This window comes from Silene latifolia, chromosome 10, assembly GCF_048544455.1.
Source record: "Silene latifolia isolate original U9 population chromosome 10, ASM4854445v1, whole genome shotgun sequence".
Lineage (NCBI taxonomy): Eukaryota > Viridiplantae > Streptophyta > Magnoliopsida > Caryophyllales > Caryophyllaceae > Silene > Silene latifolia.
The window spans coordinates 121404826-121431042 of NC_133535.1; the positions used below are offsets into that span (position 1 = coordinate 121404826).

The 26217-nt window shown below is 41.0% G+C and overlaps 1 protein-coding gene across 1 annotated transcript in view; it reads left to right on the forward strand.

Annotated features, from left to right (window-relative positions):
• LOC141609151 (uncharacterized) overlaps nt 1-16139 on the forward strand; it is a 32462-nt gene extending 16323 nt beyond the window's left edge. The window contains exons 2-4 of the mRNA XM_074428334.1: nt 14840-15007; nt 15181-15459; nt 15928-16139. Coding sequence (XP_074284435.1) covers nt 14840-15007; nt 15181-15428 — 416 coding nt within the window. The 3' untranslated portion in view covers nt 15429-15459; nt 15928-16139. The remainder of the gene's footprint in view (nt 1-14839; nt 15008-15180; nt 15460-15927) is intronic.
• Nucleotides 16140-26217: the final 10078 nt, after the last annotated feature.

Below are 26217 nucleotides of genomic sequence, written 5' to 3' on the forward strand. Positions count from 1 at the left end.
GACTCGACTAAGATAAGAAAACAGATCCCGACTCATAATTTTCAAATCTAGTTTTGAGCTCTCCCTTGTTCATCTGTCAGCTTAGATGCTCGGCTCTGGTCCTTGATCCCTTTGATGGTCTGCCTCCATCCTGAGGTAGTCCTCGAGGATCTACGCCGATGATGAAGGTTGGTGAGCCAAATTGTCTTTTATTAACTTCGTTAACAAGAGGAGTACATTCTAGAGCAAGACTCCCGACTTGAATTTCATTCTTCGGGTTTGGCAAGAATTCAAAGCAATCCACAAATATTTTCCCGATAAACACCCCTTTCAAGTGACATGAGCGGATAAGATGGGAATAATCGACATTGTCTTCGACAGAAACAAAGTTGGCGTGATCGCCAAATGGATTGGTGATGTTGTTGGGCTTTATGGCCGGGATTGGGAGCGTTAGTTCTCAATCATGTCTTGAATTTCGTGTTTCAGTCGATAACACCTTCAAGTATCATGGCCTTTCCCTTGATGAAAGGCACAGTAGGCATTTGGTTTATACCATTTACCTTGTTGATCAGCGGGAGGGTCCGGAGTCGGACCAATAGGCTTCAGCTTTCCTTGGGCTATGAGCCTTTGGAGAGCATATGTATAAGTGCATCCGATATCGGTGAATGCCCTAGGTGTTTGGCGCTGCGACTTCTTCGATTGACCTTCTAAGAGATTGATGGCTTCATCAATATGGGTCGTTGCTGGGGCTTTGCTCTTAGACGATGAGGCCCCTTGGTACCCTTTCGGCCTTTCAGCCTCTGCCCTTATGACATCATCTTCTACCTTTATCCCGATTCTTATCAATTCTTTGAAAGAGCCAAAATTCTGGTATTTCAGAGCGTTGCGGTAAATAGGTCGTAGATTCTTTACGAACTTATATACCATTTCAACTTCATCAGGCTTCTTAGCTAATTTCACGCTTTCAGCGCGCCATCTTGCGAGGAATTCAGTAAAGCCCTCTTTTTCCTTCTGTGTCATTACTTCCAAAGTCCTTATGTTGGTTTGAATCTCAACATTGTCAGCATAGTGCTTACAGAACTCCACCGTAATATCTTCGAAAGTGGGGAAGTTCTTAAGGTCAAGATTATAGAACCACGCCTTCGGTGTTCATCCGAGATTGAGCGAAAATTTCGGAGAGCATGTCGTGAGCACTCCCTTCATGCTAAGTACCCTTTATAGGCCTTAACATGGTGGACTGGATCTTCTGTGCCCTTAAACTTTGGGATGTCATGAGTACCATGTTCGTGGGCAACTTATCCCGAATCGGGGCATAGGCCCTAGCATTCTCATAGTGGATGTTCTTCCCCAGGAGAGTTTCGACGGTCTTCGATGAACTTGAACCGTTTCTCCGGATCGATCGAGGTGGAGGGGAATCTTCACCCAGCTTAGATTCGATTGCATCCATTCGGGTCATCATGAGGTTCACGGCCTCGATAAGCTTGTTAACACATCTTCCATTGCTTGACGTCGGGTTTTTGGCGGCCTTTCTACAAGAAAACCCCGTCTTCGAGTCAATATTTAAAGTAAGAGCCCCTGCACACTTAAGGACACGACCCCAACTTGACTCAAACAAAGACTCGACTTGAGATTGACTAAACAAAGGTTCGACTCACGGTTGGATTTAGACCTTGGTTCATTTTAGACTTGGCAAAACGACATGACTCAAACTGTCATAGCACGATTCTAAACCGGACTCGGTGTGACTAAACCCGTGATTGGACCAACATAGTCCTTAGGTTCGAGTGAAACGTCCTAAAGGGCCTAGCTTGGACGTGTCTGTGGACTATCCTAGACCAAATGGTCGACCAACATGACTCAAAGCCCAAGAGGTGAGCTTGGGTGACCCAACAGGGTCGTGTTCTAGACTCTTAGAACGAAACACACCCGGCCTAACACGGCCATGACCCGGACACGACTTGACGCATTTCATGCTTGGTTGAGGTTCGAGAGGCATTTTGGATTGATTTTGAAAAAAACGAAAGATTGATTCGAAAATGAGATTTGAAATGGGCAGCATGCCGGCTATAAAAGCTCATTTTGAGCCGAAAATTCTAGTCCTATTTGGGCAGCATTCCGCGTTTTTAAAACCATGCTAGTTTGAAAGTAAGTTGTTCAAAAGTTCGGTTTTGAAAAGGACATGGGAAATTTCGAAAAGACTCGGGAAAATAATTTGCACATTGTCATTCTCATGTTATAAGGATGTATGCTCCTAGACATCTCTAAGTCTCGGCAAGTCTTCTACAAGAAGGTCTATGCCCTCCATCCTTTTGCGGTCTTATAGAGCAAGGTGTCTTAAGGTAGAGTACCTAGAAGATCGTCCCCACCATCAAGAACCACGCGAGGTGAAGTGGAAGCGAGCAATGTGCAGCTTCCTAGCATAGTGGGACGTCGCCCCCACGCATCACGAAGAAATCTTTGGGACGGCCCGGCAAGTCCTTAAGGGTTTATGCATGAATCGTAGCACTATGAGTAATGTTTTACTTTCCAACACTTTCTTTTCAAGTTTCACCTCGAAGGAAAAGACCCTAGAAACAAAGTGTAACTAGTCCTCTTTTCCCAGTGAGTCGCCAAATCGTGGACAAGGCCCTCGGGAACTGCGTCCGCGGGATCCACATCTGGCATAATCGACTCGAGGTTCTTTCGAATCGAATTAAGACATATTAGAGTCGCCACCAAGTTTTTGGGAACTTGGAACCGTTCAAGTCAACTTTACACCTTTCATCGAAAAGCATAAAGCCAATCGACTACGAGTGATTAAAGATAAAGACTTGTACCCTATATCACTCGATTTGAATGACTCTCGTAATCCAATGGTATTTAGACGGATCCACAAACCATAGATCTTGAGTAAGGGGTGAGGGTACGTGTTGGGAAGCCCATAAGGACACCCAACCCCGCCCGTCAATAACGGCCTCTACTAAGTCAAGTGTCGGATTTCAAACAAGGTCATAGCTACTACGATGTATGATATGCAAACGTTGTTTTAACCCTATCATGTGACAACAATTTCTATGTCGTTTTAGATGCAACTAAACTAACTTTGTCAAAGTTGTAATTTAGCATGTGGGTTGATTGATCTAGCAACATTCAAACGAAACAAACAAGGCTTGATGGGGAATGGGGGAGCCGTTGGGATCTACCTATTACAAACCAGGCATTTCATGCCGACACAACAACAAATTAAAGATACAACTCGATCTAAATACAAAGCTATACACACGGACGCAATACATGGCCGTTTGGCCTAGAAAACCGTGCACAAGGGGGGGGGGGGTGACTCACGGCCTACATGACACACGGCCTTGGGTCACTCCTCGTAATGTGTGCTTTCACTTAATCCTATCGAATTAGACATAGGGCTACGCACCAAAGCATGCATTAGCATAAACCGAGCCATGTTGCTTTAAACAACATGCGGTTTACTACGCTCCTACAAGCATTGGGGAACAACCGTCTAACCAAACAAGACTAAGGTTTTTAGAAAAGGTTTTGACTCAATAAAAGTAAAACAAACTTGAAAGATTACAACTCGATAAACAAACTGTAAATTACAAGCTACAAAACAACAAAGAACAAATGATAAACAAAGAAAGAGAAACGAAATAAGAAAGCCAAAACACACGGCCAACTCACGGCCCAAACCAACGACAACCCTCACGGACAAGACAAGGCCAACCTAGTTCCTAAGTTAGGTTCATTAGTTAGATCGAATGATTGCAAAACGGATTAGAAAACGATGATAAAAAAGGGTCAGAAAGCTTCGCTTAAGATCGAGTGTTCCACACGGCCCAAAGGGGTTGAATTAGGTCAGATATCATAAGATTAATGCTTACTCGTCGAGTGTTAATAGGAAGGTGCTAATCACGCACTCCTATGCTAGCGAGAAATCAAGTGATGAGAAAGATGCGTTCAATTATTTACAGAATTGTTAGTTGATTTTTAAAGCTATGCCGATGTACCCTAAAGTGTCTAATTAGGTTATTAAATCAATTTAATGTCATCTAAATACGTCATAGGTTAACAATCAGAGGTTAAACTAACATACAACGGGTCCTAGGGTATGTCGAATTGGCCGAAATAACAAAGGGGTCAAAAGCGAAGAGCGAAGTTAGAAACTTGTTTTATTTATGCCCTACCTTGAACACGAGGATATGTAAATGAGACGGGGGTGTACGACCGACTGATGTAGCGGTTTCTTTTCCCATCTCAAGTCAACGCGGGTGTTCATGGTGGTACTTTAACTCATACTCGGACTAACTAGTTTCATCGTTAGTTAGAACAAACAATAAACAAAACGAAAACAAACAAAAATAAGACAATAAAAAACAAGCATAAAACAAAAGAAATAAAAGGGAAAAGAGGAGGATTTGATGCACCCTCAACCTACATGTATCGTTGACACCGTCTTGGGTCGTAATCGATGGTAGATTTTATCTCGAGAGGCCGTCGTCGACGAAGAATAAAGCAAACACGCGTTTTGGAAACTTTCTGGACAGCGATTTTCAAACGATGATATCTCCCTCGTTTCACGACGAAAATTCGATTTAAAAGATGTTTTGGAAACTAGAAAGAGAGGATAACAGGGATCTTAAAGCAACCCCTGCTAGTTTTGGGTTATTGGGCACGAAAAACGAGCACAAACAGAACTGGACAGACAAGAAGAAACCGCGAAAACAGAGTGTTATTTCACTCTGTTTTTCGAGGGATTTCGTGTACTCTCAAGGGCAATTTGGCTCGTAATTCTTTGTCTAATGTGTAGATGGATGTTATGTGGTTAATTAGGAACAAGAAACTCGAGTTTTTATGGAGGTTTGATGGGGGAACGAGTGGGTTTTCGAAGAGGACACACAAACAGTTTCAGTTTGTGTGTCGGTTTTGTTTAGGGTTTTTGGGAGGCAATTGGGGTTTGTTTCTGAGGTTTAAAGCTTGTGGGTGATGCTTGGATGTATGGAGAACTTAGAGGAATGAATGTATGGTGAAGGGGTGGTATTTATAAGGAGTTAAAGTAGGGTAAAAGAGAGGGAGAAGCAGTCGGGCCTGCTCACGGATAGCTGCTGTCCAGCAGCTTTTGTGAGGGTTTGGGAGGGGTTTTCTTGGTGATTAAGCTAGGATAATATGGGTAGGATACTAGGGTATGGGTTAGGGTTAATGGGTACGGGTTTTGGTGGTGTTTGGAGCGGGTTTGGGCTCGGGATTGAGCTGCCAAAACAGGGGGCTGCTCGGTTTAGTGCGGGCTGTTTGGGGTTGTTTGGGACGAGAATTTGGGCCATGGTTTGGGGGGTTCGAACAAGGGTGGATGGGTAGAGGCTTAGGTGGGTTAGTGTACTCGAGATTCGTGCCAATTCGTAAAGGAAACGGGCTCAAAAACCGAGCTAAAAAACGAGCTCAAGAACAAGTGTAAAAACGAGTTTCCTTCGCTTTTAAAATCGATTTTTCAAATCAATTAACCCATTAAAATAAATGACTTTTCAAATCAAATATATTCATAAAATGATTTTTCAAATCAAATATTTATTTTATTTTCAATAAAATAAACTTGGGAAAATAAATTCAAAATAAAATAAGATAAATTGAATTCACCTAAAAAAAACCATAATTTAAATATCATTTAAATTAATAAAATGAACTCACTTAAAAAACATTAATTTAAATATCATTTAAATTAATAAAATACTTCATCGACGACGCCCATTCTACATCGTAAAACGAGCTCCAAATAATGACAGTGACAACTAAAGAATACATGTGTCCTATCATCATCGGGTGTTTGTCGGGTTCTCTATAAATTCCAATATCGACGGATACGGGTATCTACAGAGCCCCCACTTTGACTGAGGCTTGGACAAGGCGAAAGTCAAAGTATACCCCAGTCCCTCTCGACCGAGGATTCTTCGGTCGTTTATAGTCCATTAGACTTGCGTATATAAGCTCGCTTGACCATAAGAAGAGATCATACCCGAAACTTCGTTGGGGTTGACTCTTGCTTCATTGTGTCGAAATATCATCGTTGGTCATCGACCCATAAATTGCATAAATGGTGGGTTGAGCCTTATCCTTAGGCGCCTACGTATCCGTTTCCGACGGAATCAAACCCGCGTCGTAGTTCGGCCACCGCTGACACATGCCCAAAGTTTATCATCTGCTGGCGTTTGTCCAAAATTCATCATCTGCTGGCCTTGCCCAAAGCTTATCATCTGTTTGGCAGTGCCCAAATGGGATGAGACTTTCTAAGGAGGTTGCCGCTTTTCATCATTTGCTTTCAGCTACGGAATTCTTCCATTTCATACTCTTGTATTGAATTGAATTCTTGGTGGATGTCATCCTTTACATCTTGACAATGGTCTCTGAAGCCAACGGCTTCAGAGCCCCCAGTTTGCGATGGCTCTAAAGTCGAAGACTTTAGAGCCCCCAGTTGAAGCATATCCTGCTATATATGGAACATAGAAAATGTACGAGCAATAATCATCACTTAAGCACATTTGGATCATCGATCTTGAAATTGGATCATTTGAAAGATTGGGTCATCGACCCGAAAATTGAATTTGAAAATTTTGAATAATTGGGCCATCGACCCGAAAATTGAATCACTTAGAATATTGGGCCATCGACCCGAGGTTTGAAGTTGAAGTATTGGAATGCTAGGTCGTCGACCTAAAATTAAATTTGAATGACTGGGTCATCGACCCGAAATTTGAACAAGTTGAAAATTTTGAATAATTGGGCCATCGACCCAAATTTTGAATTTGAAATGAATCCCTTGGATGTTGGGTCGTCGACCCAAAATTTGATGCAAAAAGTTTTTGAAATTTCGGAATTCTGAAATCTTTGGCATTTTGAAATCGAATCTTGACGGGTGAGCAGGAAATACGACTCAGACACTCTGTATGACCCGTAAACAACGTGGGCGTAGCCCGCTACCGTAAAACAAAAAAGGAAAATAAAACCGTAAGTGTACACGGGTTTTAATTCAACTATTGACTTGTTGGGGGTAGAAATGTAAATTGGCCATTCTGGCGCCAAAAGATGGCAAACGGGAATCACAAGGCCATCGGATTTGGGACGGAGATATCGTATGTCACGGGCGTGCTCCCGAAGGCACATGGGAATCAAGATCACTTGGCATTGACAAGGAGGATTAAACTCACAGAGCAACAACGTTGGCTTCGCCCAGACACTAAACACGGACTCATTTTATGAGAACACTTAGACATCACACATCACTCTTGTTGGGAACATTCTCCACTCTTCTCCTCGCCTCCTTTCTTTTCAAATGAGTTTCATCATTTCTTGCCACCGCCTTCTTTCTTTTCAGCGGGCTTTTACTATTTTTCTTCCACGCCTTCTTTCTTTTCAGCGGGTTTTTCATATTTTCTGTTCCCAACACAAACTCACATCTATATGACTCAAATCTTTGCCTACGCCGTTAGATAAAGCTCATTCCGAGACTTGACACTACTCATCTGAATCTATATCCTTATCCTAGCCTACATCGAGTGCTAAGACCGACTCAAACAAAGGTGGCTTCATTTGGACTTGGTTAAGACCCGTAAGAAACCGACAAGATGACAACTTGGTTGATGAGTGGATTGAATCCCTTATTCTGAAGGACTGCCTACGTATTCGCGTGGAGCGAAATCAAATCCGACGTAGTTCGATCATGGTGCATAAACATGGCGTTTTGATTGTGTGTACACACTCGAAGGTTTCACCTAAGGTATCATGTCGTATCCCATTCTAGCCTGTAAAGTACTGTTAAATCCCGTGTCTAGGGTTGGTTCAAAAGGCTGTGGTTCTTTGGGATGTGTAGCTTGGTAAAAATAGGTTCGCAAGGTAAACTATCATTCTGAAGGTTCGTTTTGTGGTGCTAAGGCCAAGGGCTATGGCTTATAACGTGGTTGGAAATGGTGTCTCGGGTTTGATGAAACCCGAGTGCAAATGGGTTGGAAAATGATGTGGGTTCAAATTTCCATGTCTGGACCCTAAAGGCTAGGTATAACAACACAAGCGGAATGATTCTCAAAATTCCCGACTATCCCTTTGTAACTGTCTCAGGAAGGACTTAGAGGGTAAAGAGGTCACTACTTACGCTTTTGGGCTTCGCCCATTGAACCTCAACTATGGGTACTTGACTTGAATTCTGGCTTCCGTAACTTCGACATTCAACCAAAAGCGTTCGCAACAACTTCAACATCTTTTTCTTTTTTCTTTTTCTTTCATCTTTTTTTCATTTTTCTTTTTTTTTTTCATCTTTTTCTCATTTTTCATTCTTTTTCATCTTTTTTCTCTCTTTGAAAATGATCTTCTATTCATTCTCTTAGTCATAAATGGATACACCTTGAAAACTGGGCTTCGCCAACTAATTTGGGTAGGAACTAACAATTCCTTGTTAGAACGGGTTGATATCTTCTCTCTTCGAGATGGGATGGTTTTGTTGGGGAAAAGGCTTGCCTTCCATCATCGATAGGGGAAACAAGGAGCTAGTCTTGGTTTGTCATAGAATCATCTAAAAGCCTGTCATAAGCCTGGTTTTGATGGAGGTTTTCTACCGCCAAACATGGAATAGGTAAAGGAATCAAACACGGGATCCTAGTGTACCTTACATTTTGAAACAGGGCATATTTCTACCTCAGGGATGCCTTTGAGTGTGTTGTGCATTTTATCATGCTTTCGGAATGATTGAGGATTGAAAACAAGACAAATTTGGAAACGACACTGCAACTTTTTATTGGAATGACAAAAGCTTAACAGACTCGAAGGAACGATTCCTAGGACATACCCTAGGTCATCGCGGAACAAACGACTCAACTTCAAGAAAAGAAAGTCCTAGACTCGACTCGACTAAGATAAGAAAACAGATCCCGACTCATAATTTTCAAATCTAGTTTTGAGCTCTCCCTTGTTCATCTGTCAGCTTAGATGCTCGGCTCTGGTCCTTGATCCCTTTGATGGTCTGCCTCCATCCTGAGGTAGTCCTCTGAGGATCTACGCCAGTGATGAAGGTTGGTGAGCCAAATTGTCTTTTATTAACTTCGTTAACAAGAGGAGTACATTCTAGAGCAAGACTCCCGACTTGAATTTCATTCTTCGGGTTTGGCAAGAATTCAAAGCAATCCACAAATATTTTCCCGATAAACACCCCTTTCAAGTGACATGAGCGGATAAGATGGGAATAATCGACATTGTCTTCGACAGAAACAAAGTTGGCGTGATCGCCAAATGGATTGGTGATGTTGTTGGGCTTTATGGCTGGGATTGGGAGCGTTCCGTTCTCAATCATGTCTTGAATTTCGTGTTTCAGTCGATAACACCTTTCAGTATCATGGCCTTTGCCTTGATGAAAGGCACAGTAGGCATTTGGTTTATACCATTTACCTTGTTGATCACGGGAGGGTCCTAGTCGGACCAATAGGCTTCAGCTTTCCTTGGGCTATGAGCCTTTGGAGAGCATATGTATAAGTGCATCCGATATCGGTGAATGCCCTAGGTGTTTGGCGCTGCGACTTCTTCGATTGACCTTCTAAGAGATTGATGGCTTCATCAATATGGGTCGTTGTCAGGCTTTGCTCTTAGACGATGAGGCCCCTTGGTACCCTTTCGGCCTTTCACCTCGCCCTTATGACATCATCTTCTACCTTTATCCCGATTCTTATCAATTCTTTGAAAGAGCCAAAATTCTGTATTTCGGAGCGTTGCGGTAAATAGGTCGTAGATTCTTTACGAACTTATATACCATTTCAACTTCATCAGGCTTCTTAGCTAATTTCACGCTTTCAGCGCGCCATCTTGCGAGGAATTCAGTAAAGCCCTCTTTTTCCTTCTGTGTCATTACTTCCAAAGTCCTTATGTTGGTTTGAATCTCAACATTGTCAGCATAGTGCTTACAGAACTCCACCGTAATATCTTCGAAAGTGGGGAAGTTCTTAAGGTCAAGATTATAGAACCACGCCTTCGGTGTTCATCCGAGAGATTGAGCGAAAATTTCGAGAGAGCATGTCGTGAGCACTCCCTTCATCTAAGTACCCTTTATAGGCCTTAACATGGTGGACTGGATCTTCTGTGCCCTTAAACTTTGGGATGTCAGTGAGTACCATGTTCGTGGGCAACTTATCCTGAACTGGGGCATAGGCCCTAGCATTCTCATAGTGGATGTTCTTCCCCTGGGAGAGTTTCAGACGGTCTTCGATGAACTTGAACCGTTTCTCCGGATCGATCGAGGGTGGAGGGGAATCTTCACCCAGCTTAGATTCGATTGCATCCATTCGGGTCATCATGAGGTTCACGGCCTCAGTAAGCTTGTTAACAGCATCTTCCATTGCTTGACGTCGGGTTTTTGGCGGCCTTTCTACAAGAAAACCCCGTACTGAGTCAATATTTAAAGTAAGAGCCCCTGCACACTTAAGGACACGACCCCAACTTGACTCAAACAAAGACTCGACTTGAGATTGACTAAACAAAGGTTCGACTCACGGTTGGATTTAGACCTTGGTTCATTTTAGACTTGGCAAAACGACATGACTCAAACTGTCATAGCACGATTCTAAACCGGACTCGGTGTGACTAAACCCGTGATTGGACCAACATAGTCCTTAGGTTCGAGTGAAGCGTCCTAAAGGGCCTAGCTTGGACGTGTCTGTGGACTATCCTAGACCAAATGGTCGACCAACATGACTCAAAGCCCAAGAGGTGAGCTTGGGTGACCCAACAGGGTCGTGTTCTAGACTCTTAGAACGAAACACACCCGGCCTAACACGGCCATGACCCGGACACGACTTGACGCATTTCATGCTTGGTTGAGGTTCGAGAGGCATTTTGGATTGATTTTGAAAAAAACGAAAGATTGATTCGAAAATGATATTTGAAATGGGCAAAGATGCATTATAAAAGCTCATTTTGAGCCGAAAATTCTAGTCCTATTTGGGCAAAGATTCCGCGTTTTTAAAACCATGCTAGTTTGAAAGTAAGTTGTTCAAAAGTTCGGTTTTGAAAAGGACATGGGAAATTTCGAAAAGACTCGGGAAAATAATTTGCACATTGTCATTCTCATGTTATAAGGATGTATGCTCCTAGACATCTCTAAGTCTCGGTAAGTCTTCTACAAGAAGGTCTATGCCCTCCATCCTTTTGCGGTCTTATAGAGCAAGGTGTCTTAAGGTAGAGTACCTAGAAGATCGTCCCCACCATCAAGAACCACGCGAGGTAAAGTGGAAGCGAGCAATGTGCAGCTTCCTAGCATAGTGGGACGTCGCCCCCCACGCATCACGAAGAAACGCTGGGACGGCCCGGGCAAGTCCTTAAGGGTTTATGCATGAATCGTAGCACTATGAGTAATGTTTTACTTTCCAACACTTTCTTTTCAAGTTTCACCTCGGAGGAAAAGACCCTAGAAACAAAGTGTAACTAGTCCTCTTTTCCCAGTGGAGTCGCCAAATCAGGGACAAGGCCCTCGAATCTGCGTCCCGCGGGATCCACACGAGGCATAATCGACTCGAGGTTCTTTCGAATCGAATTAAGACATATTAGAGTCGCCACCAAGTTTTTGGGAACTTGGAACCGTTCAAGTCAACTTTACACCTTTCATCGAAAAGCATAAAGCCAATCGACTACGAGTGATTAAAGATAAAGACTTGTACCCTATATCACTCGATTTGAATGACTCTCGTAATCCAATGGTATTTAGACGGATCCACAAACCATAGATCTTGAGTAAGGGGTGAGGGTACGTGTTGGGAAGCCCATAAGGACACCCAACCCCGCCCGTCAATAACGGCCTCTACTAAGTCAAGTGTCGGATTTCAAACAAGGTCATAGCTACTACGATGTATGATATGCAAACGTTATTTTAACCCTATCATGTGACAACAATTTCTATGTCGTTTTAGATGCAACTAAACTAACTTTGTCGAAGTTGTAATTTAGCATGTGGGTTGATTGATCTAGCAACATTCAAACGAAACAAACAAGGCTTGATGGGGAATGGGGGAGCCGTTGGGATCTACCTATTACAAACCAGGCATTTCATGCCGACACAACAACAAATTAAAGATACAACTCGATCTAAATACAAAGCTATACACACGGACGCAATACATGGCCGTTTGGCCTAGAAAACCGTGCACAAGGGGGGGTGACTCACGGCCTACATGACACACGGCCTTGGGTCACTCCTCGTAATGTGTGCTTTCACTTAATCCCATCGAATTAGACATAGGTCTACGCACCAAAGCATGCATTAGCATAAACCGGGCCATGTTGCTTTAAACAACATGCGGTTTACTACGCTCCTACAAGCATTGGGGAACAACCGTCTAACCAAACAAGACTAAGGTTTTTAGAAAAGGTTTTGACTCAATAAAAGTAAAACAAACTTGAAAGATTACAACTCGATAAACAAACTGTAAATTACAAGCTACAAAACAACAAAGAACAAATGATAAACAAAGAAAGAGAAACGAAATAAGAAAGCCAAAACACACGGCCAACTCACGGCCCAAACCAACGACAACCCTCACGGCCAAGACAAGGCCAACCTAGTTCCTAAGTTAGGTTCATTAGTTAGATCGAATGATTGCAAAACGGATTAGAAAACGATGATAAAAAAGGGTCAGAAAGCTTCGCTTAAGATCGAGTGTTCCACACGGCCCAAAGGGGTTGAATTAGGTCAGATATCATAAGATTAATGCTTACTCGTCGAGTGTTAATAGGAAGGTGCTAATCACGCACTCCTATGCTAGCGAGAAATCAAGTGATGAGAAAGATGCGTTCAATTATTTACAGAATTGTTAGTTGATTTTTAAAGCTATGCCGATGTACCCTAAAGTGTCTAATTAGGTTATTAAATCAATTTAATGTCATCTAAATACGTCATAGGTTAACAATCAGAGGTTAAACTAACATACAACGGGTCCTAGGGTATGTCGAATTGGCCGAAATAACAAAGGGGTCAAAAGCGAAGAGCGAAGTTAGAAACTTGTTTTATTTATGCCCTACCTTGAACACGAGGATATGTAAATGAGATGGGGGTGTATGACCGACTGATGTAGCGGTTTCTTTTCCCATCTCAAGTCAACGCGGGTGTTCATGGTGGTACTTTAACTCATACTCGGACTAACTAGTTTCATCGTTAGTTAGAACAAACAATAAACAAAACGAAAACAAACAAAAATAAGACAATAAAAAACAAGCATAAAACAAAAGAAATAAAAGGGAAAAGAGGAGGATTTGATGCACCCTCAACCTACATGTATCGTTGACACCGTCTTGGGTCGTAATCGATGGTAGATTTTATCTCGAGAGGCCGTCGTCGACGAAGAATAAAGCAAACACGCGTTTTGGAAACTTTCTGGACAGCGATTTTCAAACGATGATATCTCCCTCGTTTCACGACGAAAATTCGATTTAAAAGATGTTTTGGAAACTAGAAAGAGAGGAGAACAGGGATCTTAAAGCAACCCCTGCTTGTTTTGGGTTATTGGGCACGAAAAACGAGCACAAACAGAACTGGACAGACAAGAAGAAACCGCGAAAACAGAGTGTTATTTCACTCTGTTTTTCGAGGGATTTCGTGTACTCTCAAGGGCAATTTGGCTCGTAATTCTTTGTCTAATATGTAGATGGATGTTATGTGGTTAATTAGGAACAAGAAACTCGAGTTTTTATGGAGGTTTGATGGGGGAACGAGTGGGTTTTCGAAGAGGACACACAAACAGTTTCAGTTTGTGTGTCGGTTTTGTTTAGGGTTTTTGGGAGGCAATTAGGGTTTGTTTCTGAGGTTTAAAGCTTGTGGGTGATGCTTGGATGTATGGAGAACTTAGAGGAATGAATGTATGGTGAAGGGGTGGTATTTATAAGGAGTTAAAGTAGGGTAAAAGAGAGGGAGAAGCAGTCGGGCCTGCTCACGGATAGCTGCTGTCCAGCAGCTTTTGTGAGGGTTTGGGAGGGATTTTCTTGGTGATTAAGCTAGGATAATATGGGTAGGATACTAGGGTATGGGTTAGGGTTAATGGGTACGGGTTTTGGTGGTGTTTGGAGCGGGTTTTGGGCTCGGGATTGAGCTGCCAAAACAGGGGGCTGCTCGGTTTAGTGCGGGCTGTTTGGGGTTGTTTGGGACGAGAATTTGGGCCATGGTTTGGGGGGTTCGAACAAGGGTGGATGGGTAGAGGCTTAGGTGGGTTAGTGTACTCGAGATTCGTGCCAATTCGTAAAGGAAACGGGCTCAAAAACCGAGCTAAAAAACGAGCTCAAGAACAAGTGTAAAAACGAGTTTCCTTCGCTTTTAAAATCGATTTTTCAAATCAATTAACCCGTTAAAATAAATGACTTTTCAAATCAAATATATTCATAAAATGATTTTTCAAATCAAATATTTATTTTATTTTCAATAAAATAAACTTGGGAAAATAAATTCAAAATAAAATAAGATAAATTGAATTCACCTAAAAAAAACCATAATTTAAATATCATTTAAATTAATAAAATGAACTCACTTAAAAAACATTAATTTAAATATCATTTAAATTAATAAAATACTTCATCGACGACGCCCATTCTACATCGTAAAACGAGCTCCAAATAATGACAGTGACAACTAAAGAATACATGTGTCCTATCATCATCGGGTGTTTGTCGGGTTCTCTATAAATTCCAATATCGACGGATACGGGTATCTACAGGTAGATTAGTAAAAAATGGACATACACGATTTCAGGTGATGTTATTCAATTCTTCGTTGCCTTGTCTAGTGTTTGAGAATTTACTAATAAAATTCAGCATTGAAAATGGATGGTGTAGCTAACTGTGAAGTTGAGGTGAATTATGACAGATTTTGCTCTGGGCCGTCCTGTGAATATTGACTTGAAAGAAGCTGATGCCGATTACCAAAACTTCACCAACATCTCTTACATGTACGAGACTGTCGTAGCATCAAAGGACTTGCCTACAATGATGACAAGGTTACCAGAAGATTTCAGTTTTATGGGAGCTCAGATTGGTACATACATATATACATACTCTAATCATTTCTTATGAAAGTTACTAGTCGTAAAACATTGTTTATATATAGGGTGTTTTAGGATACTACTATAAAACCGCTTTGCACAAGTATGTATGGAAATTAATAAAACAATGCGATGGACTAAGTTAAAGTTTGTTGTTGAATTGCAGTTGAAATGATGATAGGGGAAGAAGAGGAGGAATACAGGATTCAGATGGAATGGTCATTCTGGAAATCATTGGAGAGTGCATCAGGAATTGCAGAGAACTGTACAGTATGTCTGATTGGAGAGCCGGACAAGTACGTAATGTTGAGGTTCAAGCTGGGTGAATTTGGAGATATGGTGATCCTGAACGAGGCTGATTTCGTGTATGCTCCGGACCTTCCTATCAAGGGTCACTTCCATTCTCTACACTGAATCAGGATTGAAGATCCACTCACATACTACAGTACACATAGACCTGGCAAAATCAACCCGACCCGATTGACCCGACCCGAAAAGGATGACCCGAGACCCGAAATCGACCCGAATTGCTGAACCCGAATGACACCCGAAGCCCGAAGTGACCCGACCCGACCCGAAAATGACCCGAGCTTTCATGGACCCGTAACAGACCCGACCCGAAATGACCAATCCGAAACCACTCAACCTGAAAATGACCCGACAAAATATAACTTTAATTGACCCTAATAGACTTGAAATGTCTCTCTTCTCTTAATCTTTGACCCGAAAATGGCCTGACCCGAATTAACCCGACCCGCTTGACCCGAACTACACCCGACCAACAAACCCGAAATAGACCCGTAACCCGAAATGAACTGACCCGATCCGAACTAACCCGAAAATTTGAGAAACCCGAAATGACCCGACCCAAACTGGCACGACCCGAACCCGACCCGGTTGACCCGTTTGCCAGGTCTAAGTACACATGACTGATTGATTGATTTCATTTCATTTCAATATTAGTATATTAGTGCAGAAAGAAAACATAATAGTTCTTTGCTCAACTGTGTATAAGTATAATGCAACCAGATTGCAGTTTTTGAGATACAGCATGTGTCTGTATAAACAAATACTATATCGCTATTTCTTTGCTCTGACGGCTCAATAACAATGCTGAACTAGTTTGCATAAGCATTGGCTATTGTTGCTTAATTTCTCATATCATTTGCTCTTGTGTTGTTGAGTCGTATTACAACTAGGGAAGCGGCTAACGACGAGTATCAGCCTATGCATTAATTCTCGGTTTATTAACTTGGCTAGCTAATCATCTCTTACAGTTGGTTGCAAATGTGTGCACCTCTTCGTTCTAGGACTCACTCCTAGAAGGTGGACTAGCGAGGGTCCGTGATCAACTGGCCTGGTCCACGGGTTGTCCCTTTGTGAGACTAATAACCCCCAATATAATAATCTCATCATACAATGCATTTCACAACTTTTCAAATCGAGCTAATGAATACTTGATACGAAGTAAAAGATGCAACAGTGTCTCAGAAAAACTATGCTACACAAGCCAACACCAACTAATAGTTAACAATAATTCAACTTAAATGGGGACTTATTGCCTGGTTGGCAAGGGGGATTTCATTTTCAAATTCACTGTTTGGAATGTTAACAATATTTGGATTTGGATTTGGATTTATTTATAATCCGGTTGGATTCTATGCTCTGAGAAAAAAACCCCTCATTTCAAATACCACCCATACCCCCACGTATTTTACAATTCCCTGACTAACTGACTTCATCTATCTCTTATTCTCAACCCCCACGCCTGATTGTATCTGTCTGCTCCAAATTGCAATAAACGTTGTTCATGATTTTGTGGGGTAATATCCGTATACTACCCTATAAAATTAGGACTATAACGCAAATTTTACATGTAATTTATAGTCATAAAACGAAAAACATAATGAAACGATAAAGATCAAGGAATAACCTTCGGTCCTAGTGCAATAAGGCAATGAGAGATCAAAGTAGACCTCCTCCTAAATGATGCACCCAAGATAGTCCGAGAAATGCCCTTGTGCTAGATCGAATCCTCTAATTGCCTTGCAATATTGAGAGGAATAATTTTGTGAGTTTTTGCTTAGATGAGAGATCTAGGTTTTAGAGAGAAAATGATCTCCAAAACCCTAATTTAATTTTGCAAAATGACAATTAGGTTAAACAAGAGGAGAAGCTCTCCTTTTGTCTATGAAGGGCTCGGCCAAACCGAGTGAGAGGAGAGCTCGTGGGCTTTTTAATTTCCTCTTCACTTAAACTCGTGGTACGACCCGAAATGCGCTAAATGTATATGACACGGTTTCATTATAAACTGTCATCGGTTATCGGATATTAAAGCATCAACTAATAATACGGATTAGTTGAATTATTAATACATGTCCGACAAAGACAATATTGTATAATTATATTCAATATACATTTAATTAAATATAAAACGTTTATATTCAATTTACGAATTAACTGCTTAATTCGCCTTAGCCATTATTATTTAATCCGTATTAAATAAAATATCTCAACATCACATTTTGACTTATTATTAGTCAAATAACTCGGACTAACTGGTTAGTCAATTTGGCATCTACATGTCTGTATTTTCATACCGTCACATCTCTCAAACGTATCCTATAGGTGTGACTTTTAGGGACCAGTTGATCACCGCCATCCGTATGACAATAACGTCAAACTTATCTAGCAAGCCAACCGTTATTGATAAACGTGGATCAACCGATAATAATACCAAAAGTATGCCCTTTGATCCTTTTAGAGATTTATAAGTCCTTGCACTAACCGTTAAGGACACCAACCCCAACAAGCTCCCACTTGTCCGTACAAGTGTATGTGCAATGACGTTATCCGCACTAACTGGAGGACACAAGCTCCAACAAACTCCCACTTGTCCGTACAAGTGTATGTGCGATAACCGATTCTCATATTCATTTAAAATTTCTCCCACTCAATGTAAAACAATTTGCGGATCCGGATCCGCAAAGGTCGTATTTTACAATCGATCCGTATCTAGAGTGGTTTCCCCGACTAGAGAGTAACTTAACCGATAAAACGAATCCGTATCCGAGCATGGCCATGCATTTCGATTCTGACTCCTCGAGTGGCCCTGAGAAATATCGAGTACCTGATAAAGGCTGAATATTTTCTTCAACTCGAACTCCTTCCGATCTAAGCACAAAGATGAAATGACCCGAAACAATCTACTTGGCCCCTGTTACGGATGACCGTGAGAAAGAAACCAAAGTCACCCAAAATCTGCCTTAGTCTCAAGAGACAATCGATAGTCAAAAGAATCGACTCTTAGGATCACCATGGAAGTCCTATCCACGACCGGGCACCGAATGTTATAAAACATTTAGGACTCCACGTCGATGTCACAATTGTGTCCTCTGAAATATCCGTATAAATCGCCTCTGTGATTGGTCACCAACCTGTTGACTTATGGCTAGTTGAACCCACCATCAACCAACGTCACAAAATAATTGCCCGAGTTATCAGCTCATGTGGGCAATTAAGGACTGAAAAATATAATGTTCGTTCAATTCACTTTGTGGTGTTCAAAATTTGTCGTACAAATCCACATGAAAAACAAAATATATAAATATCAAAACGATGATGTTGTATAGAGTACAAAAGCGAATGAATCTAATCCATAAAAGAGTACTACAACTTAGGAACACGTTTAATTCCCATGGAATTAACGTGCCCTTCATGCTTATCTTGTCGTAATGCTTTAGTGAGAGGATCTGCTATGTTATCATCGTAGCAATCTTTTCTATCACTACTTCCTTTTGCTCCACGTAATCTCGGATTAGATGAGCTTTCCGTTGTACATGTCTAGACTTGTTGCTAGACTTTGGCTCCTTAGCTTGGAAGATGGCACCACTATTGTCGCAATAGATGGTGATCGGGTCATTCGAACTAGGCACTACAGATAGCCCATGTAATAATTGACGCATCCATATCGCTTCCTTTGTAGCTTCGGACGCGGCATAGTACTCGGACTCGATCGTAGAATCTGTTTATAACAGTTTGTTTTGAACTCTTCCACCGATCAGCGCCATTAAGAGTAAAAACGAATCCAGACTGAGATTTCGAGTCATCACGATCCGTTTGGAAGCTAGCATCTGCGTAACCGGTTGCGCATAGCTTTTGATCGCCTCCATAAGTCAATGCCCAATCTTTAGTCTTCCGTAGGTACTTAAGAATGTTCTTGACAGCCAGCCAATGTGATTCACCTGGATGCTGTTGGAATCGACTTGTCATACTCAATGCATATGCCACGTCGGGACGTGTGCATATCATGGCATACATGATAGATCCTATTGCCGAAGCATAAGGAATCCGTGCCATGCGCTCTTTCTCTTCCGGTGTCTCTGGTGCCTGAGACTTGCTCAAATGCACCCCTGGAGCCATAGGAAGAAACCCCTTCTTGGAGTTAGTCATGCTGAATCTCTCTAGGACTTTGTCTATGTAAGACTCCTGACTGAGAGATAACATCCGACGTGATCTATCTCGATAGATACGGATGCCCAGAATTATTTGTGCCTCACCCAGAGAGATTCACCATACTTTCACCGAAGTTAAGAGAGGTATGTCATTCCCAATCAGGAGTATGTCGTCAACATACAATATTAGGAAGACAATCTTGCTCCCACTCGACTTGATATATAGACATGGTTCCTCGACCGATCGAGTAAATCCATTTTCTTTTATCACTTGGTCGAAGCGATGATTCCAACTCCTTGATGCTTGCTTAAGTCCATAAATGGAACGCTTAAGCTTGCACACTTTCTTAGGATGTGCTGGATCGATGAAACCTTCGGGTTGTACCATGTACAACTCTTCCTCCAAAAAGCCGTTTAAGAAGGCGGTTTTCACGTCCATTTGCCAAATTTCATAGTCATGAAAAGCGGCAATCGCTAAGATAATCCGAATGGAACGCAGCATGACTACGGGTGCAAAAATTTCATCGTAGTGCAAACCTGGCACTTGGGTGAAACCTTTAGCAACTAGTCGTGCTTTGTAGATATCTTGTTGACCTTCCACAGAATGCTTTATCTTGTAAAGCCATTTGCATTGAAGGGGACGAACCTTAGCAGGTAAGTCAACAAGATCCCACACGTTGTTCTCATACATAAAGTCCATCTCGGATTTCATGGCCTCAAGCCATAGCTTCGAGTCAGAACTGGTCATGGCACCTTTATAGGTTGCGGGTTCACTACTCGTTAAGAGTAGAACGTCATCTATGTCATGTTCCTCGACCATACCAATGTATCTGTTCGGAGGAATAGAGACTCTTCCCGACCTCCTAGGTTCCTCAGGAATATTCACCGCAGCCGGGATTGAAGGAGTGGGTTCCTCCAATAGTTGCTCGGTAATTGGTTCTGGAATCTCCGACAATTCGAAGGTTCTATCACTCTTTGCATTCTCGAGAAATTCCTTCTCTAAGAATGTCGCACTAGCCGCAACAAAAACACGTTGTTCGGTTGGCGAATAAAAGTAATGACCAAGCGTTCCTTTAGGATAACCTATAAAGTACGTCTTGACCGCTCGCGGGCCGAGCTTATCCTCGTGTCTCCACTTGACATAAGCCTCGCAGCCCCAAACCCGTATAAAGGACAAGTTAGGGACCGTTCCCTTCCATAGTTCATATGGAGTCTTGTCAACAGCTTTAGACAGACTTCGGTTAAGTATTAGAGCAAATGGTGACGAAGAGCATAACCCCAAAATGAGTCGAGGCAACACGGTGTGACTCATCATGGATCGAACCATATCAAGTAGTGTTCGATTTCTCCGTTCGGACACACCATTCAGCTGAGGTGTTCCAGGTGGAGTTAACTGTAGGGCAATCCCACATTCCTTTAGGTGTTGATCAAACTCGTGAGAAAGATACTCGCCACCACGATCTGAACGTAGTGTTTTAATCTTTTTACCTAATAGGTTCTGTACCCTATTTTGGTATTCCTTGAATTTCTCAAAGGATTCACTTTTGTGCTTCATTAAGTAGACATAGCCATATCTACTTAAATCGTCCGTGAAAGTGATGAAATACCTATAGCCTTCTCGTGCGGTGATTGACATAGGTCCACATACATCCGTGTGTATGAGTCCTAATAGGTCGGCAGCGCGCATTCCAACACCTTTGAAGGAAATCCGAGTCATCTTACCGATGAGACATGATTCACACGCGCCAAATGATTGAAAATCAAAGGCCGAGATAGCTCCATTCTTGATGAGCATGTTTAACGCGTTTCTCATTAATGTGTCCCATACGGCAGTGCCATAGATACGTTTGATCTTTATCACCAACCTTTAACTTTTTATTCATTACGTGTAATATTTCTATCGTCGATCTAAAACATAAATTCCGTTCAAGGAGACTCGCCTTGCCATAAATCATATCGTGTAAAGAGAAAATGCAAGCATTATTTTCTATTACAAATGAAAAACCAAGTTTGTCAAGTGCGAAACCGAAATAATGTTTTTCGAAAGACTAGGAACATAATAGCAATCATATAATGACAACTCAAATCCGCTAGGAAGCTGGATCACATATGTCCCCTTTGAGATGGCAGCCACTCTTGCTCCATTCCCAACACGCAGGTCCACCTCACCCTTTACGAGGGGTTCGATGTTTCGGAGCCCCTGCACATGATTACACAGATGAGAACCACAACCAGTATCAAGTACCCAAGTTCCGTAACTTGCGTGGTTAATTTCAATCATATGAATAAAAGTAGAAGAGAGAGAAGACATACCAACAGGTTTAACACGACCTGCCTTTAAGTCCTCATGATAAACAGGACATGTACGCCTCCAATGCCCAGTCTTGTGGCAATGATGGCACTCCATGTTTTCATTCTTGCTCTTTGTCGCGCCTGATGAGGTGCTCGACTCACCAGGCCCACTCTTACCTGAACCCGACTTCTTGAACTTCGGTTTACCTACTGCTAGGTTTGCCTGAGCTTTGCCCTTACCTTTGCCCTTGTTTGACACAACGAGAACATCCTGTTTCAAGCTCCCACTGAACTTCATGTCCTTCTCGGTCCTGCATGCGAGAAGGGAGTGCCGTTCATGTGGGGTTTTCTTCAAATCATTCATATAGTAATTCGCTCTAAATTGCGAAAAACCATCGTGGAGTGAATGAAGCATGCGGTCGATAACAATGTTCTCGCTGATGTTACAATCAAAGGTCTCCGACTTCTCGACATTCTCAATCATGCTTTGAGAATGTGTGGGCTAACAGGTTGGCCCTTCTGGAGTCTCGCATCAAAGAAGCGAGTGGTATGCTCATAGGTCACGATTCTCGGTGCTTTCGAGAATTCCTTAGTGAGCGTGGTGAAAATCTTGTTTGCACCATGGGCTATGAAGCGTTTCTGCAAATTGGATTCCATTGCAAAAATGAGTACGTTTTTAATCGCACCCGCTTCCATACAGAAATCATTAAACTTGGTGATTTCAGCAGCTCTAGCCGTGGGACCTGGGTTTGCCGGGAGGGGCTCTAATCGATATTTGAGCTTCCCGTCGGCCAGCGGCATTCCGTAATGCCGCCTCTCGCCTCTCGAAGTTTGATCCATCATTCTTCATCGAGTAGACCGATTCATCCGATTCATGAAGATCCGGCCGTGACTCACGGTCCAATGTGGCACTTGGCATTGGGTTATCGAGAGAACCACCATTTGTTATTAGCGATTTAAAAGTTCGTGATCTACACCGAAAAGAAAAAGAAAAACAAAAACGAAATAAGCAACTCATCGAGGTGATTTAAGTCTATTTAAAATTCATTTTAACGTGTAGACTCAATGCACTTGCATAATTGATCTCCCTCAAGAATGATACAAGTGATCCCAAGACTCAATTTCTGTAAATTGATAAGCCAACTGTTTAGCTAATTCTTCCGGAAGAACTCTTGGTCGATAGATTTCCGTAAATCCTATCTATAGTCCACCATAGTCACAGGATCGCATTTAGTGACCATAGTGTTGAGATAAAATAGGTCAATCGGTTCCAACTTACCCGACGTAGAAGGGGTCATATTATGCCTACCGACGAAGAAGGGACTCATTGGAGTTTGACCTATAAAGACCGTTCTCAATTTTTGTTTATACGAGGAAGATCCCATCAACTAAAATATAATTCATATTAAGTGAACGAATAACTAGCGTCTGCGTGAATGAATTAATTTGGGTGATGGCTTGAAATCATGTGACATGCGAATGTCAAAGAAAACTAACTCGTGACCTCTATATGTGTCAGTTTTCATGCAATTATTAGGTGGTTTGGTTTTTAGGCGGAATATGATGCATATTATCGTTACAATAAAATAAATAAGTGAATGCGATACGTAAATAAAATTCCTAGTGTGGCCTATCCTAGTAAAAAGAACAAAATACAACTTTGGAATCCACCGTTGGACCCGAAAAGCTTGTCTTGGTGTTCCATCTTTGTCCATGTAGCGGGAGTGAGCATCCGGTCTCCATCTTTAGTCTTCTCAAAAATTACAATTTAAAATTTACAAATATAAACCTATTTACATTCTAAATAAAAACTGTAATTAAAAGAAATAAAAATGGAGATACGAGATCTCAAAATACAACCAAGACCGTGTTCCATCATTACGGTAACACGTTCTACTAAGGCCACACTAAGTTACAACCGTTTGCAAAATAAATAAATACGTAATTAAAAGCATTCAAAACAATTAACAATAACGATAAATAAAATGCATCAACTAAAATTAAAATTTATTCGTGACATAATTCCGTAATTATGTTAAATTTATCCAAACCACCAAAGATAATTAAAATTATGTGACAAAACCGCTTCATCAACTTAATTTTAATTCGATATAATCCGTTACTTTAAATTGTTTTAAAGTAATTTAATTGTTCGTGGGTGAACCGTTTCACCATCAAGCGAGAGCATAAAAAAAACGTTTTATGCTATAAAGGCCGAAAAAAAAAAAACAAATTTTTTTTTTTTTTTCTTCACTGCTGGACGTGAACAGTGAACAGTACCAAATTTTTTTTTTTTTTTTTTTTTTTTTTAATTTTGTTGCTAAAACCGTGAGCAACAATAGGAAGGAAAAACGGCTCAATCAATTCGAGATCAACAAGTGATCAAACAACAAAACGATTTGTAAAAACTCAATTGCAATTTAATCTAATCCGGATTAAAACAAAAATTACAATTGACATGATCTTCACATAATGTTGTAATTATCGTTTAAAACAACAATTCGCAAAGAACAAATCGAAAACAAACAATAGATCGAATGATCTAACAAAATGTGTGGCACGCAAAATGATGCAATAACGAAAACAAGAAAAACAGGCCGTGAACAAGAGGCCACACGGTTTTCAAGAAAATTTTCGAAACAAAAATTTGTGCCACACGAAATTTTATGCAATCATTTTAATAGATCTTTAACATATTGCGATGAATATCGATTACAAAACAATATGCAAAGATCAAAAACGAAAACAAGACAAAAACTCAACCAAAACCGTGTACATGGACACGGTTCCCAAAAAAAAAAAAACGCAGCAATTGAAAATTGCCGAGAAGAAAAAAATGCAGCCGTGACATTTTTTTGAACAAAAATCATCGATTCAAAAATCGTTTGATGAAAAACACATATAAAAATTTACGTGGCCTCGCTCTGATACCACTTGTGGGGTAATATCCGTATACTACCCTATAAAATTAGGACTATAACGCAAATTTTACATGTAATTTATAGTCATAAAACGAAAAACATAATGAAACGATAAAGATCAAGGAATAACCTTCGGTCCTAGTGCAATAAGGCAATGAGAGATCAAAGTAGACCTCCTCCTAAATGATGCACCCAAGATAGTCCGAGAAATGCCCTTGTGCTAGATCGAATCCTCTAATTGCCTTGCAATATTGAGAGGATTAATTTTGTGAGTTTTTGCTTAGATGAGAGATCTAGGTTTTAGAGAGAAAATGATCTCCAAAACCCTAATTTAATTTTGCAAAATGACAATTAGGTTAAACAAGAGGAGAAGCTCTCCTTTTGTCTATGAAGGGCTCGGCCAAACCGAGTGAGAGGAGAGCTCGTGGGCTTTTTAATTTCCTCTTCACTTAAACTCGTGGTACGACCCGAAATGCGCTAAATGTATATGACACGGTTTCATTATAAACTGTCATCGGTTATCGGATATTAAAGCATCAACTAATAATACGGATTAGTTGAATTATTAATACATGTCCGACAAAGACAATATTGTATAATTATATTCAATATACATTTAATTAAATATAAAACGTTTATATTCAATTTACGAATTAACTGCTTAATTCGCCTTAGCCATTATTATTTAATCCGTATTAAATAAAATATCTCAACATCACATTTTGACTTATTATTAGTCAAATAACTCGGACTAACTGGTTAGTCAATTTTGGCATCTACATGACTGTATTTTCATACCGTCACATCTCTCAAACGTATCCTATAGGTGTGACTTTTAGGGACCAGTTGATCACCGCCATCTGTATGACAATAACGTCAAACTTATCTAGCAAGCCAACCGTTATTGATAAACGTGGATCAACTGATAATAATACCAAAAGTATGCCCTTTGATCCTTTTAGAGATTTATAAGTCCTTGCACTAACTGTTAAGGACACCAACCCCAACAAGCTCCCACTTGTCCGTACAAGTGTATGTGCAATGACGTTATCCGCACTAACTGGAGGACACAAGCTCCAACATATTTTCAATTTGATCGATAAGTGTTCTCAGTTTTTAGTTCGGTTATCTTGAGTGTTGAATTAAGGGTTTATCTGTAACGAACTTCAGGGATAAAATCCGGAAAGAAGGTTACAACGATAGGATCAACACAGGAACTCCAAGAATGAAGAACAGAGTTCGGATGAAGATCGAAGAATTGTATTAATTCAAAGAATGATTACAAGTGTAAAGGTTACAAAATGTAAACTATTCTCAGAACTAATTGATTACAAGTTTCAGAGAGATTTTGTGTAAGAAATATGTAAAATGAAATTCTGAATGCATCACAAAATGATTGTTAGGCCCCGTTCTTTTTGACTGAAATTGTCTGAATTGAACTGAACTGAACTTAATGGAGCTGAACTGAACTGAACTGAATAGAGCTGAACTGAACTGAACTGGACTGGACTGAACTGATCTGAACTGAACTGAACT